Raw genomic sequence first — 18,277 nt, 5'->3', positions numbered from 1 at the left:
ACATAGACTTATAAATCATTTGCATATACGTGCATACTGATGACTACTCATACACATACATACATGAAATACTCGCACAAACGTATGTGTACATGTATAGACCGAATACTCACACATACATGAAATACCTGTACAAGCACATTTGAAACACAATTGTATATGTGAAACACACACATACATGTTAAATGCTTGTACACACACACACAAACACACATGCAGGTATATGTGTGTATGTTCACATGTATGTGCGTGTGTGTGTTACACATGTGTATGCATGTGTTTCACATCTGTATGTGCGAGTAAACTATGAAATACAGCCTAGGCAGCTTCTCTTAGATGTGTGTTTGGTCACCTAGTACTGTTTTGCTAGCTAATTGATACACTCTGGGATAGGCTACATCATTTGGTCTGGGATAGGCTACATCATTTGGTCTGGGAGAGGCTACATCATTTGGTCTGGGAGAGGCTACATCGCTGCAGCAACATTTTAATTAGAGTGAGCTCAGTTTTCAACTCTTGCATTTTCACTCAGAAAAGTAGATCATAATAATACCAATAACAATACAACTTTATTTGTATAGCACCTTTCATACAGAAACTGCAGCTCAAAGTGCTCCACAACAGAAAAAAGACAGGCATAAAATGAGCACACATAAAGTGCAGACATCAGATGGTTACTGGAAAATATTACACTCTTCCGCATACACATTTATTTGGAATAACAAACCACCACGTATAAAAAGATCCACCGCACAGAGAAACAAAGCCGACAGAGGTATGGCATTTCCAGATTTTTTCCACTATTTTAAGGCGTACACTTTAAGACCACTGACAACCTGGTTTGATCCCCAAGCATCAGTATCCTGGAGAAATTTAGAAGTAAATATAGTAGCACCACATAGGCTGCAGGACATAGTATACACCAAATTATCAATTAAGCAATGCGAACTGAAATTTGGCCCCATTATTACTCATGCGATCCTGATATGGCGTGAAACACAAAAAAAATATTCCAACCCACATAAATGGCATAATCATACTCCCTTATTCAATAACAATGCACTCCTGATTGGAAAACGACCTATAAGATTCCCTAGATGGGAAAAGCAGGGCATACACACATTAGGAGATGTTTTCAACAAACAGGGTTTTTGTAGTTATGAGGAAATACACAAAAAATTTAATCTCACCGGTTCCACATATTATTTTTACGCACAGTTATTATTATGTTTGAAGGCTCACGGTGTCCCATTAAGGATACCAATTGTACACCACAGATACCACAAATTCTTCTATGAAAGAGAGACATCGAGAGGTTTTGTATCAGATTTTTATCATCAATTACTAACGTCCTCGTATGAAACCCTCCACCTAGACTCAGTCTGGAGGAGGGATATACCAGACCTGGAAATAGATTTTGATTGGCAAGAAGCCTGGGCAAATGTTCGACTTGCATCACGGAACCCGGACCATCAACAAATCAATCTTAACTATATTCATAGGACATACTTGACTCCTATAAGACTGAACAGAATGGGTCTTAAACAAGACTCCAAATGCTCCTTATGTACAAATGGGGACGAGGGTACATTTATGCACATGTATTGGGACTGCCCACCAGTCAAGATATTCTGGAAAGAAGTGACCCAGCAATTATCAAATCTCTTAACTCTGAATATACCTGTACACCCCTCTGTATTACTGTTGAATGATGTTTTTGAGCGTGCAGTACCTATACAGCTAATCTCGATGTGATTTATCTAGAAATATCTACAGCAAGAATTTTGGGTCTCAGTGAATCCAAAATTACAATGTGGTTAGAAGTGGTGGAGAGAATAAAAGATAGCATATAATTGTAGTGCCTGGTTAGGAGCGAATGATAATGGATGGATTATCCAAGGGGGGGCCCGGGGGGGGGGAGCGAGCGAGAGCATATGTGTGTAGGGTATTAGATAGCAGGTGGTGTATATCTTGTATAAGACATTTATTTAAATGGTGATTTCATTGGATGTGCACTGTTAATTAATGCTTGTATATCTAATTTTATGTTGTCATGTTTGTTTATGTGTATGTTTAAAAGATAATTAAAAAAAATACAAAAAAATACAAAAAATACAAAAAAAATAAAGTGCAGACATATAAAATCACAGTTTTTCACATTAGGATCTAACATCCCAACAGGCCACATTGTTTATGGTTTGATTCAGTTTTAAAAATAGACAATAATAAAAAGAGTAAGATAGAATAGACAGAGTAAAATAGTGCAGTGCAATAAGTAGTATAGACATGACATGAGCACATAAAGTGCAGACATATAAAATAAAAAATGTTTACAGTGCAATACAATTGTTCTGAATTACTGTTTAACAGTTCAAAGTCGTCTTTACCTTCTCTGTTTGGTATCCACAGTTTAAAACCTGACAGTCTTCCCTCCTGTTTGATACCCACTTTGACCCTTCGAACCTCCCACTCAGGGCAAACCTATATTATCAACCATAATGATTAACAATAAGAAATTAGATTTATATAGCTTTTCTTGGCTTTACACCAAGGGGCGAAGGTAGTGAGACAATAAAACAACAGACAAGCACAACACAAACATACTGTACAAGGATGGATGGATTGGATATTGAATTCCAGAGCCTGGGAGCTGCCCTGGAGAGAATGCTCTGTCCCCTGGAACTGCAAAGGTTGGACATGGGGGTAAAGAGAAGGTCTGTGAGATGGGGTTACCAACCAAGTACCAAGAGTTACACTGAAGATGAGTGTAAGTAGTAAGTAAAAGGCTGAGTCACTCTAGCTAAACAGTTACATGTGAAAGTGATCATAGTATTGCTATGATGTGGATTGATTGGAAATTAAACTTGAGAGCTGTGAGTATGGTGTAAAATGAGCAGTTGATCTCCTGAATGTATTGGTTTGTTGGCAATTGTTGCCAAATGCATTATTTTCTTCCTTGTCTGTCACACAATGTGTTCTAGGACCTGATGTGGGGTCTCCTAATATCAGATTGAGGACCCTGGAAACATTCTTTGAAAATGTCTCCCAAATGCTCTTATGGGCTATAATCACTGCAAATACCACACTGTATAGAAATCACTGTAAATACCACACTGTATAGAAATCACTGTAAATACCACACTGTATAGAAATCACTGTAAATACCATGCTGTATAGAAATCACTGTAAATACCACACAGTATAGAAACCACTGTAAATACAACACTGTATAGAAATCACTGTAAATACAACACTGTATAGAAATCACTGTAAATACAACACTTTAAAGGAATCACTGTAAATACAACACTGTATAGGAATCACTGTAAATACCACACTGTATAGAAATCAACTGTATAGAAATAACACTGTAAATAGTGTCTGACATTCCATCTGTGACATTCCATCTGTCAAGAATATTTCAGTCTGCTTGATAAAGTCATCATTGTTTTTGCACTACAGGCTTCTTTCTCAAACATTGTATTTCAAATGTTTGGTTGCAGGAATAGTCAGACTTCAAAATGGTCCGCCTGCTAAAAAAAAAATAAAAAATCTCAAGCCTTTTTTGAGCTACTAAAAGCAAAGCCCTCGGGAACCTTACAGTAAAGGGGAATGCCACCCATTATAGGAATTCACAGTATGCTCTTCCTAAGCCCAGCTACAGTCGAGTCAGTATTTGTGAACATGCACCACTCTCTCCTAAAGATAGAAATCAGAGAGAGGACCCTCTTTGAACCCACCAAACTGGGACGTAAAGTCTGGGGCTACTCCACAATGAACACTATTGCACCCAAATGAACAATGCACAGTGCTAGAATATAAATCCTGTTTGGGTGTAAGAGCTCACACAAACATTGTATGGCCTCATAAGGTCAGAGCCCCATTCATTATTTAAATCCCAGTGACATCACCGATTGGAGGGTTCTCTCTCTCTGATTTCTCTTTCTTCAGGAGAAAGTGGTGCATGTTCACAAAGACTGACTGAACTGCCCCAGGGCACAGGAATAACATATCTGAATTCTCTTAGCATGCGCCGACCCACCGGCGGGACGTATTTAGGACGATTTGCCCACTGGCGACCTCTAGTGGCTCGGGTGTGCACAAAATCCGACAAAATCCGTTCAGCGGTTCTCGAGTTACATGCCGGTATTTGAGGCTTGTGCAAAGTACACGGTATTGCGCAAAATACCACTCCCGACTCTTGGCGCAGTAGTTCCGTCAATCGAGATCCAATCTCGAAAATGATTGTGGATTTTTGTAGCCAATGAGGGTGGCTTTCCAATGATAACCCACGTGGGGATGTATGAATCTAAAAAACAAAAAAAAACTAACGAGCAAAAACAGGAAGAGAAAAACAGCCGAATGAATTGAAGTCTATATGAGAAAATTCAGTTTTTCTTTTTTACAGTTTACCAAAATCACTCCTAATCACTCATTTCTGAATGGATCTTTATGAAATTTGGACATGTACTACATAAGGCGTAAGGCTATGGGTCTGAAGGGATTTGTAAGCCATACCACCTTCTGGGGAAATACTACCTCTGGACTACTTACTACTACAGAAAAACTTGAGTAACAAGTTTTTCTACAACTCAAGTTTAGACCTATGTTACTCTATTACGTTAGCACTAAAAGTAAAAAAAAAAAGATATCTGGAATCAGAAACTTCAGAATGTCATCTTTCAAAAGAGACCAGGCTCATAATTTATGCAAATGACATGTCGTCAGCTTGTGACTGCAACCTCAGCTCAGAACTCGGCAGAATCTGCACCTGGCTCGCTGATAACAAACTATTATTACACCTGGGTAAAACAGAGTCCATTCCCTTCTGATCAAATAACAAACTCAGCAAGACCGACGGCTTCTCAGTTACAGTGGGTGACAATATTGTCACAAGGAAAGATGAAATTACATACCTGGGTTCCATCCTAGAGGCAAATCTTTCCTGTGACAAAATGGCATCACTTTGTAATAAAAAAAAAAAAGTCAACCAACGAACTAGATTCCTGTACCGGATCTCCTCTCTGGTAAACAAGAATACCCTGAAGACTCTGGCAGGAGCACTCATTCAAGGGTACTACGACTATGCATGCACCTCATGGTACCAAAGCACCTCAAAGGCGCTAAAAACAAGATTACAAACATCACAAAACAAACTGGTCAGACTACTACTTGACCTTACTCCTAGAACCCACCTCACCCCTGCCCACTTTGACTACCTAGGATGGCTTAGAGTAGACGACAGAGTACAGCAACTTGCAATGGGCCTGGTCTACAAAGGTCAGTGAATACACGACCACAACACCAGAGGGAGCTCAACAAATCATGTTAAACCCAGATTCGGCTCAAACAAGGGACTAAACACGTTTCGCAATTATGCCACATCAATGTGGAACGCCCTACCCAAAGCTGCAAAGGAATGTGAATCACTACCCACTTTCAAAACCACTCTCAAAGAGCACCTACGGGAGACTGCAATTCGAAACTGGCCCCTGTAAATGTACAGTAAATGTCCTAACCCAATAATACACAAGACCCTCTTCTTGGAACAAAGTAAGGTTTTGTCGATATCCCAATGTACAGTTTTACCCCACCCACCCCACCTACCAGGGGTGCAGTCGTGCTAACACATGCGGTTACACAGCGTGTTATTAGTAGTCACTCAGGGCGCGATGATAAGTACCCGGCCGTTGTAGAAAGCTACCCGGCCGGCGGCCGGCACTTCTCACCTATACTTTGCATAATAATAGGAACCTACGAGAAGGTGGGGGGCTGCTTGATCTCCATTGTTATGCATAATAATCATCTGTTCTGTGCGCAACTGAGGGAACATGTATGCGCGTGGCGTGTAACCAGTTCCCATATTACGACTGCACCACTGCCACCTACCCAACACCCCCCCACCCCCCCCCCCACCCCACCTACCCAACCTCCTCCAATATACAGTTTCTACGTCAAATGTATATACTCTCTTTTTTAGACTCTTTTGGTATCACAAACAGTACTGTATTTGTAAATCTGGTATGTCATAAATGTATAGATGTAGCAGTACTGTCTATCTGTATGTCGTGTATGTCATATATGTTATGATGAATTGAAAATGGGGGACCCTGATGTAAACAAGACGAAAGTCTTTCTCTGGTCTGCAGCAATGTGTGTATTGAGCTGTACTGTATTGTACCCATTCTGCAATATGTTAATAAAGTTTTCAATCAATCAATCAATCATGCATGTGCTATAAGTATAAAGTATGTTGTTTTGGTTTGCAAAACGAAAACTAAAATGGCCATTGCAGGTTAAGAGGTTAAAATGGGTGGTATTTCCCTTTAATGAAGGGGGTGAACTGTTGGCCCAGTTACAACTAGACTGTACCTATGGCACCCCCTGCTGTTCCCTGCCTGCCAGTGACTACCATGTCCACTGAGATGCTGCCTCTTTTTATTAAGATAAGATAAGATATTCCTTTATTGATCCCCTTGGGGGAAATTCAGGCATCATAGGAGATGCTTCCAGCTGCAGCCGTTCAGACCAGCGCTTACAAGCCCCGCACATACAAGCCCCGCACATAGCAACCCCTCGCTTCCATTGGCTGATTTTGGTGACGTGATTTGGGTCCCACCCAATGGCTGAGGTTCTGCAGACGCCTCTCTGATTGGTTGGGCTCCATTTCTGCAGCCCCCTCTTTGATTGGTTGAGCGAAGCCCCTCTCTGATTGGTTTAGCTCGCCATGCGGTAAAATGCGGATGTAATGTTATCATCTCAAGAAGATACAAATAAATATACTACCAGATTCGCGTTTATAACGTTATTTCGCGTGACTTCGCGGTTTATTCATAACGTTATGCACATTTCACAACACAGCCAGCTGTCAGAAACTGTACATTGTAACGTTATATGTTTATTCACGTAACGTTATTTCACGTGACGCGTTCAACTTGTTTACACTCCCCACTTACTGAAACTGTACCATGACGCACTCCCCACTTAACCCAGTTAATGCCTTAACTAGACAGTTAACAATATAACATTTAGATTAATTAACCCAGTTAATGCCTTAACTAGACAGTTAACAATATAACATTTAGATTAACACAGTTAATGCCTAACTAGACAGTTAACAATATAACATTTAGATAGAGAGGCTGGTGGTCAAGTCAAGAGTTTTATTTGTCACAAGTTGTTTATTTGCATACACGTTTATGGGACAGTTTTCTACACCTGACTGAACGGTCTGGGGACAAATGATTAAGGTGGGGTTACAATGATATCAAGGATGAATATGAAAAAGGGGATCTGATCTGATGGTACTTGTACTTTATAATGTGTTATATATGTATGTACATGGATTTTATGTCCGGATGGTATATCTATGGAATGGTCACTGTCTCTATCACACTCTCATATGCGCATGTTTAGCCGCATACAAGTATCTAGGATACACATATTCGTATGTGTACATAATAGGTTTACACACACTTATATGCACAAGGCTAAGTTATACATGTCAGGGGCACACATACATGCACATACTCACTTATAGGAAATAGGCATACACACACCTACATATACACATAGTTGAGGTATAGGCTCTCACTGACACATATGGGGGATATACATGTACATAGGAGACACACACATACGTAGCTGAGACGCACATATATATGCACACCTGAGATATACACTCACATAGGGGGCGGAGGCACACATGGATACGAGACACACACAAGAGATAGGAGTACAGTCGCATACCTGGAAGATGCACACACACACACATGTGAGGCATGTACACATGCTTACGTGATACACGTACCCACATACATATGTTGGAGACACACATGCATGCATGCTATCATGCACACCTACATGTGTCTGGGACGCTTTCTCTCACATGCAATATGGAGAAGGGTGGCATCCCGATAGAGGATGCAGCACATACCTGCTCGCAGGTAGATCGGTCTACATGCAAAGTATATATATCAGGGATGTATACGCACAATGTATAGTATAGTATTTTTCTTTTTTTCGTAAGTCTTTTTTATTTTCCATGTCAGTTGTTAATGTATTTGTATGAGTCCTTTACATGTTTTGTATGTTCTTACAAAAAAGAAAAAGGCAAATCTTGGAAGTTGCATATGGTGATGTGGAAAGAGATGTTTTGAATATTGGAGAGATTTGTGCAAAAAATATTAAAAAAAAAAGAAAAAATGAAATGCGGGTGGTCGTGCCCGCAAAGATGTGCATAATACAATAGTAATAACATATAATAGAATCCAATAGAACGACATTGTGCAATAAAACAAGTAAACAGAGTAGGGCATATCGGTATATGTACATAAGTTATTTACAGAGCATGGTAGGACATGCTAGGTCCTGTGGTAGTGCAATATTAGCTACGGATGAGGCACTGGGTCTTTATGCACATGCTATATTGGTGGTCAATGTCACTTCGGATTGCTACGACACATCTCTACTGCTTGTGACAGGCTGTGGTGCGTTCCAGACTTTACTCCTGTTGGGAAACTATAGCGATGGTCTGTGCTCACCACACTTTTCTTCGGCCTCCCCGCAGCGAGCCGTCGTCGACCCCCGAGCTTCATTTTACGACGGGCAACAGAGGTGGGTTGAGCCGCTATACTTGGCCCAGCACGGTTAGCGACTCGCCTGAGTGCGTGTGCACGTTTTGATGCATGGCTGATACCAGAGCGGCCGAAGGTGTGTAGCGCTGACAGCAGCTTGGAGGGATTCCCCTTCAGCTGATTGAAGGTCTTTATCATGGCTTTATCATCACCACCCTCTGTAGAGCCTCTTGCTCTGCCTTTGTGCAGCTGGATAACCACACAGACTTCACACAGACTGTCTGTACAATACTGCTGTAGGCCTATAATACTTATGTAAATAAGTAAGGCAATTGAAATATATCTGCAGTACAGCTCAATACACACAATTGTTAAGGGGATGCAGACCAGAGAAAGACTTCCGTCTTGTTTACATCAGGGTCCCCCATTTTCAATTCATCATAAATGTACAGTTCCCTCCCCCTTGTATATATTTACTGTATGTCACAAATGTAACAGTACTGCATGGTCTGCATCCCCTTAACAATTGTGTGTATTGAGCTGTACTGCATTCTGCAATCTGTTAATAAAGTTTTCAATCAATCAATCAATAAATCAATCAATCAATCAATCGGTCACTGTACCCATTCTGCAATCTGTTAATAAAGTTTTCAATCAATCAATCAATCAATCAATCAATCGGTCAGGTCACGTGTACCCATTCTACAATCTGTTAATAAAGTTTTCAATCAATCAATCAGGGCCTGTGGTCACGTGTACCCATTCGGCAATCTGTTAATAAAGTTTTCAATCAATCAATCAATCTGTTAATAAAGTTTTCAATCAATCAATCAATGAATCAATGAATCAATGAATCAATCAATCAATCAATCAATCCCGCAGTGCAACGTGACCCAAATCATACGGCAATCTGTTAATAAAGTTTTCAATCAATCAATCAATCAATCCCGCAGTGCAACGTGCAACGTGACCCAAAATCACGTGACCAAAATCAGCCAATGGAAGCGAGGGGTTGCTATGTGCGGGCTTGTATGTGCGGGGCTTGTAAGCGCTGGTCTGAACGGCTGCAGCTGGGTACTATTGCATCATAGCAGCATGAGAGAGGGGAGTGGGTACAGGCATGGGCATGGTAATAGTAGAAGACAATAGGAAATATAGGCAATAAAATTATAGTACAGTAGAAAGTAAAAATAAGCAGTGTAAACAATATAATGAACTGTGAATATAGGCATATGAGCAAGTAGGCAGGGTAATTAGGAGGATGTGGTGTCCATTAATTAAATCTGATTACAACATAATTGTAAATAATAAGATTATTTTTATAGAATGTATGTTTAATGGTTGCATGATATGTTTGTTTTAGCTGCATTGTGTACAGAGTATGTGTGTGTGTGTGTGTGTGTGTGTGTGTGTGTGTGTGTGTGTGTGTGTGTGCGTGCGTGCATGCGTGCGTGTGTGTGTGTGTGAAACCAGACATTTCTAATGTCACTTGCTTTTATTTCATCTTTCATTCACATTGTATTAATTATTTCCAAGAAAAGGACAAGCTTGTCTGTGACATCACAACAGGGATCACAATGTGCATACAGTAGGTCTACAATAATCACTAGATCATGAAGCCTTTTCACTTGAATGCTTTTAGTGCAACTAAAGAGTCAGACAATTCAAGGGGCTCTGGGGGGAAAAGACTGAAATAAAACTCACAATATAGACTTGAAGGCATAGTGAGCATGTAACTCCCTTGCATTATATACATTACTCTATGTCAATAAACATGACTTTAAAATAACAGAGTTGTTGCTCACTTTTGACACAAAATAACCAGAGCCTCTTATGTTAGCCTCCCAGTAAAGGTCATGTGGAGTTTTCATCCCAGGTCGATCAGATCATCACTGTGGCCCTCTTCACCTTCATCCCAGGTCTATCAAATCCTCACCCTCTTCAACCTGCCTACTCTTCAACCACTCCTCCCTCAGTTGCATCACTTCCTGGCCATAATGTTCATGGAGCTTGCTGAATTCTTCCAGGGGATCCAAGCCCACCAGTGGCCATTCCCCATAAAGTGGAGCGGGTCCATTAAGCGGAGTGACATGAGCGTTTCTCTTGGGCCAATGCTTAGGAGACTTCTTATTGGCCACTTTGGTCGGCATTGATGGTGCTTGCAAAACATTACTGGCGCTGAAGCTTCTCCCCTCTCTGACCATCATTCTTGCCCCTTGTGTCGGGTACTGTGACCCTGAGTCCAATGAGGTCATGGATCGGTTGAGACCCTTCGCCGTCAGAGCGCCAACAGAATCACTAGAGCCACGGTTACGTTTAGCCTCTGCAAATAGAAAACAGGATCGGCAGATATAAATGGAACCATTACTCACACAGACTGAAAGAGATGACTTAACAAACAATGGCCAAAATATTCACCTTCATACTGCCTTTCCAAATTTCTCACCAGCAGCGATAGATAACAGTGGCTGGCTGACAGCAAAGCTGTGACCCAAGTCTCTTGGCTCTGACGATCTTCCGCTGCAAACCTGTACGTTTTGAGTCCAGGCCCTTGGAACACAATGGAGAATGCTAGCTGTCCGCCAGACTCACAGTGCCGGACTGCACAACCCTCAAGGACAATAACACCCAATAGGTGGCGATCAGCGGGGCGATCCTGGTAGAACAGTAGGTTTGCCTTCAGCACGAACCATCTCCTCTGGTAAGAAGCGTTCCTCTCTCTCTGTGGACAAACATGTTAAAATAGAGGTGTGACATTATGGTGAGGTTAGGTGGCAAGGGAAGTACAACCAGAAATTAATATTTAAGACAGTATAAGTTTAACAACAATGTATGTGTTTCATGTTTTGACAAAACCTTTTTGTAGAGATACCCCTCTTTGTCCACAGGAGAGGTGCAGGACAGGTAATGGGTTAAGATCTTCTCGTGGAGTTTCATCACAACACCTAGTAAAGAATCTGGTTCCACATGGCGGATGGTACCTATTACAATAGATTCAATGTATTGTCATTGCACAAGTACATATACAGAGTACAATGAACTGAAGTTAGCATCTAACCAGAGTGCAAAGGTGCAGTGAAGTGCATTGTTGTGGTATACATGTATAAAATGTGTATATATGTGTAACAGTTGTCATATCGTCACCTCAAACTTCGATGCCCCGAGGGAGTTTCGAACCCGTGGTCTGCCGCACCACGGGTCGACAGCACAGACCGCTATACCAAGAAGTGAACTCACTGCTTTGCAACGTGTCTATGTGAGAGTGAGTTTAACCCATAGTACCGCTACTCGCCCCAGTCACTTCACAACATCTGAAGTCCATCATGACTGCGCTTCGCGGTACCATCCGTAACATATGGAGCAACAGAGTAAATATGCTAAGCTAATGTATGTACAGTATTATTATATACAGTGGTACAAGTATGAATCCATTATGATTGATATAAATAATATGAGTAGTAAATAATATAATGGTATTAAATAATATGACTACGACGATACTTGACAGAATAGGAGGACAGGATCTTCTTCAGAAAAAAACAAAATCACAATCATAAAACATGGATTTATTACACTAATATAATTACCTTTCAGATGAGCTCACTAGGTCCGTTTCTTTACTGTTCTCCAAGGAGTAATTGTTGTGCAGCATCAATCAGCCCCAAGTACAAACAAGTAAATGCAAGTATGAGCTGTAAGAAGTAGCATAACCAAATAAGCAAGGTCAAATTACAGTAGCGTAAATATATCTTAGTATGTACAATGATTCACGTAACAATCTTTTATTCTCCATTAGGTTTATCAACTATGATTCCTCGTACCTCCCTCTACAAGAAAGAAAATACTCCGGCTTACCTCTGACAAAAGGTGAACGGCTGACGGGTCACCCTATCCATCCAAAGACAGGTTTTACATTGTTGACAGCTATTTATTTGATGGTCCTTCTCAGTCCAACACACGCAGTCGTTTCCCTGGTTGGGATCCATCTAGAACAAGACAATGTTTAAATATAAAGTTTCAGGTTACTAACACCGGTCCTCCCACGGGTACTAGAGGACGAGTGTTGAAATATAAATAACTCGACCCACTTCCTGGTAACAGAACCCTGGTCCCTGACACATTATATTCCCTCTCCCTCCACGCACGAGTCCACCTTGTACTGATGGGTCAGACTCGACCAATCCAAAAAGTCCTGCACCTCCTACTCAAAAAACCTTGCTACCTGGAAACGAAATGCTGAAGTGATGTTTGATGCTTCTGCCTTTTCTCTCTCACTTCCACATTCTATGCGAAATGTGAAATCTCCTTTTGTTGTTGTATAATAGACTGTAGTGCACAAACTCCCACACATGGATATGCAAATCGTTACTGATGTTTCTCTGTAGATTGTTGACAGTGTTGCAAACAATCAGGGGGAAGATAGTTCCTTGAGGTAAAGCAATGAATGACATAACAAGAGGATTTATGTGTTCTCCTTTATTGCTTCAGAAGAAATGTAGTGCCTGCGCCTTACCAAACCAACCTTCCACAAACGAATGGCATCGCTGAAAAGGGAGGCATTATTCAATTTTAAGGAACAGGCTTAAGCCCAGGGGCCCAATGGTGTTGGTGAAAATATTGTAAATGAGTAACATTAGACCACCACAATTTCCTAAGCACCAACTGTCAAGTATCTGCGGTGACATACACCACTCCAGCTTCTGCTCTGTGCTGTGAGGTGAGAAGGGGGGGGGGGGGGGACTGGAGGAAACACAAGATGATGGCAGATCGGTTGGCTCAAAACTGGATTTTAACAGCCAGACCATGTACATGTCAAAATACTTCCCAAAGGTCTGTGAATACCACAACCACAACACCAGAGCGGAGCTCCACAAATCATGTCAAACCCAGATTCAGCTCAAACAAGGGACAAAACACGTTTTGCAATTATGCCACATCAATGTGGAACGCCCTACCCACAACTGTAAAGGAATGTGAATCACTACCCACTTTCAAAACCACTCTCAAAGAGCACCTACGGGAGACTGCAATTCGAAACTGGCCCCTGTAAATGTCCTAACCCAACTCCTAACCCAACCCCCTCCAATGTACAGTAAATGTCCTAACCCAATAATACACGAGACCCTCTTCTTGGGACCAAGTAAGGTTTTGTCGATAATCCAATGTACAGTTACCGCCCCACCCCGCCTACCCAACCCACCCCACCACCTCCAATGTACAGTTTCCCCCCCCACCCCACCGTTAGATTCTGATCAATCTGGCCAGTATCACGTCTTCTTGTGTTATCCTCTCTCCATCCACTCCTCTGCGTTGTGTACTTTTAATGATCCTGACGTCTCATATACTGGCTGATACAATCTTTATCTCTCCCCGTTAGTGCGATCCGCAAACCATAATAATTCTCCACCTTCGTAAGAATTCAACACTTTGACACAGCGTAATACCTTACAAGGAGAAGCAGTGTTTATTTACATAAACAGAGACCTCATAATCAGATGGGAACCAATTCGTATTGTCCTTGTAAAATCTATTCTAATGATCTTTCGGTGTGTTCAGTCTATCGTCCTTCTGCTATTCAGTCCAATGGTGGTCAGGCCTGGTCGTAGCCAGAACCCTTCTCCCGTTAGCCAAAACTAATGATGATGTATCATTCCTCCTCCTCCCCCCCCCTCTCCGTGATGAGAGGAGAGAGTCTCTCAGTCCTAGTCAGATTGTAGTCTGCCCTTAGCCGCTCTTGGTCTGGCTTACACCTGGAAACACTGTTAGATTTATAGGACCTTCGCCATAGCAACAACGGCCCGCCCCTCTTCTGGTTGTCATGCGCTGTCATGACAACTGCTAATAACCTTTCACACATTTCAAAACGTTTCATTACTGTCAAAACCTCCATCGCGCTCTGCCTCTGTGCCCTGCCACGGTATCAGCTTGTTGTGTCTTAGATCGGAATTCAAAACATTCTGCTGGCTGCTAAACATTCTGCTGGCTATGCCTCTGAACCGCTTCTTCTATCACCGTCTGCATGCACTTCGACCTCTCTGACACGTTACATGCTACCATCTCCCCCCAATCTATACATCACATACATTGAAAAACACCCCAGAACCCTATTTTCTCTCACCACCCTAGCCATTCCCACATAAATTAGACAATTAAACAGGGGGTATGTTGGTGTTTGTACAACTTTAGGACAAAACAAACTGCTTTTAAACTCTTTAACCCATGTTTTCCATACTGATGGACTGAAGGAGCCACACACTGTGATGTAAAGCTATTTAATTGTTGCATTCCTCCCCTAATTTGCAGCTGGAGTAGAGTGTGAGACACCGCCAGGCGAAAGAAAACCTGGGAGACCCAAAACTGACTGGCACAGAACTGGGACAGAGGAGCTGGACAAGATGAACCTGGGGAGAGAGAAAGAGGCACAACATGTTGCCTAGGACACAATGTGATGGAGAGAGCTCATTGCAGCCTTAAGTCGCCTAGGGGATGAAGAGGAGCAAGTAAGTAGAGCGGGAGAGATATTGAATGTTTAGAACGTTTTGAAATAACATTGTGCAGGTTCACACAAGACATTGTGTAGTTTCACACACCACAGATGGTAGAGAGTGCAGGAAATACAAGTTCTTGGTGCTTGAAGTGTAACCATGTTGAAACCTAGAGTGTGTGTGTGTGTGTGTGTGTGCGTGCGTGCGTGTGTGTGCGTGTGTGTGTGTGTGCGTGTGTGTGTGTGTGTGGGGGGGGAGGTAGGCATGTTGTCTACAGAGAAAACTGGGAGGTGATTTCTGATTTTGAAAAGTAAAGAGTCTATGGACTGGGGGTGGGGGGGTGTATTGGTGGAGGTGAGTGGGTATGGGGGGGTGTATTGGTGGAGGTGAGTGGGTATGGGGGGGGGGGTTGTATTGGTGGAGGTGAGTGGGTATGGGGGGGTGTATTGGTGGAGGTGAGTGGGTATGGAGAGGTGTATTGGTGGAGGTGAGTGGGTATAGAGAGGTGTATTGGTGGAGGTGAGTGGGTATGGGGGGCGGTGTATTGGTGGAGGTAAGTGGGTATGGGGGGGGGGGTGTATTGGTGGAGGTGAGTGGATATGGGGGGTGTATTGGTGGAGGTGAGTGGGTATGGGGGGGTGTATTGGTGGAGGTGAGTGGGTATGGGGGGTGTATTGGTGGAGGTGAGTGGATATGGGGGGTGTATTGGTGGAGGTGAGTGGGTATGGGGGGGTGTATTGGTGGAGGTGAGTGGGTATGGGGGGTGTATTGGTGGAGGTGAGTGGGTATGGGGGGGGGGTGTATTGGTGGAGGTGAGTGGGTATGGGGGGTGTATTGGTGGAGGTGAGTGGGTATGGGGGGTGTATTGGTGGAGGTGAGTGGGTATGGGGGGTGTATTGGTGGAGGTGAGTGGGTATGGGGGGGTGTATTGGTGGAGTTGAGTGGGTATGGAGAGGTGTATTGGTGGAGGTGAGTGGGTATGGGGGGGTGTATTGGTGGAGGTGAGTGGGTATGGGGGGGTGTATTGGTGGAGGTGAGTGGGTATGGAGAGGTGTATTGGTGGAGGTGAGTGGGTATAGAGAGGTGTATTGGTGGAGGTGAGTGGGTATGGGGGGGTGTATTGGTGGAGGTGAGTGGGTATAGAGAGGTGTATTGGTGGAGGTGAGTGGGTATGGGGGGGTGTATTGGTGGAGGTAAGTGGGTATGGGGGGGTGTATTGGTGGAGGTGAGTGGGTATAGAGAGGTGTATTGGTGGAGGTGAGTGGGTATGGGGGGGTGTATTGGTGGAGGTGAGTGGGTATGGGGGGGGTGTATTGGTGGAGGTGAGTGGGTATAGAGAGGTGTATTGGTGGAGGTGAGTGGGTATAGAGAGGTGTATTGGTGGAGGTGAGTGGGTATGGGGGGGGTGTATTGGTGGAGGTGAGTGGGTATAGAGAGGTGTATTGGTGGAGGTGAGTGGGTATGGGGGGGTGTATTGGTGGAGGTGAGTGGGTATGGGGGGGGGGGTGTATTGGTGGAGGTAAGTGGGTATGGGGGGGGGTGTATTGGTGGAGGTGAGTGGATATGGGGGGTGTATTGGTGGAGGTGAGTGGGTATGGGGGGTGTATTGGTGGAGGTGAGTGGGTATGGGGGGTGTATTGGTGGAGGTGAGTGGGTATGGGGGGTGTATTGGTGGAGGTGAGTGGGTATGGGGGGTGTATTGGTGGAGGTGAGTGGGTATGGGGGGGGTGTATTGGTGGAGGTGAGTGGGTATGGGGGGTGTATTGGTGGAGGTGAGTGGGTATGGGGGGGTGTATTGGTGGAGGTGAGTGGGTATGGGGGGGTGTATTGGTGGAGTTGAGTGGGTATGGGGGGGGTGTATTGGTGGAGGTGAGTGGGTATGGAGAGGTGTATTGGTGGAGGTGAGTGGGTATGGGGAGGTGTATTGGTGGAGGTGAGTGGGTATGGAGAGGTGTATTGGTGGAGGTGAGTGGGTATGGGGGGGTGTATTGGTGGAGGTGAGTGGGTATGGAGAGGTGTATTGGTGGAGGTGAGTGGGTATGGAGAGGTGTATTGGTGGAGGTGAGTGGGTATGGAGAGGTGTATTGGTGGAGGTGAGTGGGTATGGGGAGGTGTATTGGTGGAGGTGAGTGGGTATGGAGAGGTGTATTGGTAGAGGTGAGTGGGTATGGAGAGGTGTATTGGTGGAGGTGAGTGGGTATGGAGAGGTGTATTGGTGGAGGTAAGTGGGTATGGGGAGGTGTATTGGTGGAGGTGAGTGGGTATGGAGGGGTGTATTGGTGGATGAGGGTGGTGATGAGACTTGGCTTGGGACACACATTTGGCAATAATCCCTATAAAATGGTAGAGAGGGTCATGTTCAATCTACAGTATGACACATGCTGTCAATCTAAAGGAGCAGCCACAACCACAGGCATGGACTGCTGCCGGCAGCTAGAGAACAACAACAGCTGCAGAACTTGAGAACTGTTAGAAATGTCTGACTCTTAACCACTAAGCCCTGCATGGACTCTAGCGCAGTGTGTATTATGACCGAGAGGAGCATAGATAGATATATATCTGCACATTTTCCCCTCTACTGTTTACTTTTATTATTTTCCCCCAAGGGGATCTTATCTTACAACACACACACACACTATATTGGAAATGGATCCTAAAGACCTGAACGCCACACAAGGCGTGCCAGAGATCCATATCTTTATACGTATATATATATTCTTACTGTATATATATTCTAACTGTATGTATATATATATTATTATTACTGTGTATATATACATACATGTGTGTATTGAACCGTACGCGTCTTCAGGGCAAAATGCGGAATGAATGAATGAATGAAATGAATGAATGAATGAAATGAATGAATGAATGAAAAACTTTATTAACAGATTGCAGAATGGGTACAGTACAGTACAGCTCAATACATACAATTGTTAAGGGGATGCAGACCAGAGAAAGACTTTCGTCTTGTTTACATCAGGGTCCCCCATTTTCAATTCATCGTATTGAAACGATTCATTCAAGCGCTCTTGCACTCTTCGGCTGTGATAAATATAGACGCGAACCGTACTGTATTGTACCCATTCTGCAATCTGTTAATAAAATGTCCAATCAATCAATCAATCTTCCCCCTCCCCCCACAAGCTCCATGTAACGCGGAAGTGCAGTGGTCTCCCACGCACGCACGCACTCCTTTACCTAACCGGATCCGGA

General features: G+C 43.3%; 1 protein-coding gene across 2 annotated transcripts; it reads right to left on the bottom strand.

Annotated features, from left to right (window-relative positions):
* Positions 1 to 10,237: 10,237 nt before the first annotated feature.
* pheta2 (PH domain containing endocytic trafficking adaptor 2) lies at positions 10,238 to 12,917 on the bottom strand. 2 transcript variants are annotated; one of them, XM_084329547.1, is made up of 6 exons: positions 12,799 to 12,917; positions 12,432 to 12,562; positions 12,164 to 12,268; positions 11,433 to 11,557; positions 10,995 to 11,298; positions 10,238 to 10,899 (listed from the first exon to the last, which is right to left on the bottom strand). In XM_084329547.1, exons 4-6 carry the CDS (start codon positions 11,511 to 11,513, stop codon positions 10,487 to 10,489), a joined length of 798 nt encoding a protein of 265 aa, XP_084185673.1. In that variant the 5' UTR covers positions 11,514 to 11,557; positions 12,164 to 12,268; positions 12,432 to 12,562; positions 12,799 to 12,917; the 3' UTR covers positions 10,238 to 10,486. The 2 variants fall into 2 exon arrangements, with proteins under 2 accessions (XP_084185673.1, XP_084185672.1); XM_084329546.1 differs by lacking the exon at positions 12,799 to 12,917 and adding an exon at positions 12,665 to 12,725.
* Positions 12,918 to 18,277: the final 5,360 nt, after the last annotated feature.

The sequence above is a fragment of the Notolepis coatsorum genome (assembly GCF_963971535.1).
Source record: "Notolepis coatsorum genome assembly, chromosome: 14".
Classification (NCBI taxonomy): Eukaryota; Metazoa; Chordata; class Actinopteri; order Aulopiformes; family Paralepididae; genus Notolepis; species Notolepis coatsorum.
Note: the sequence above shows the minus strand (reverse complement) of the source record. Positions and strands in the feature narration are given on the sequence as shown.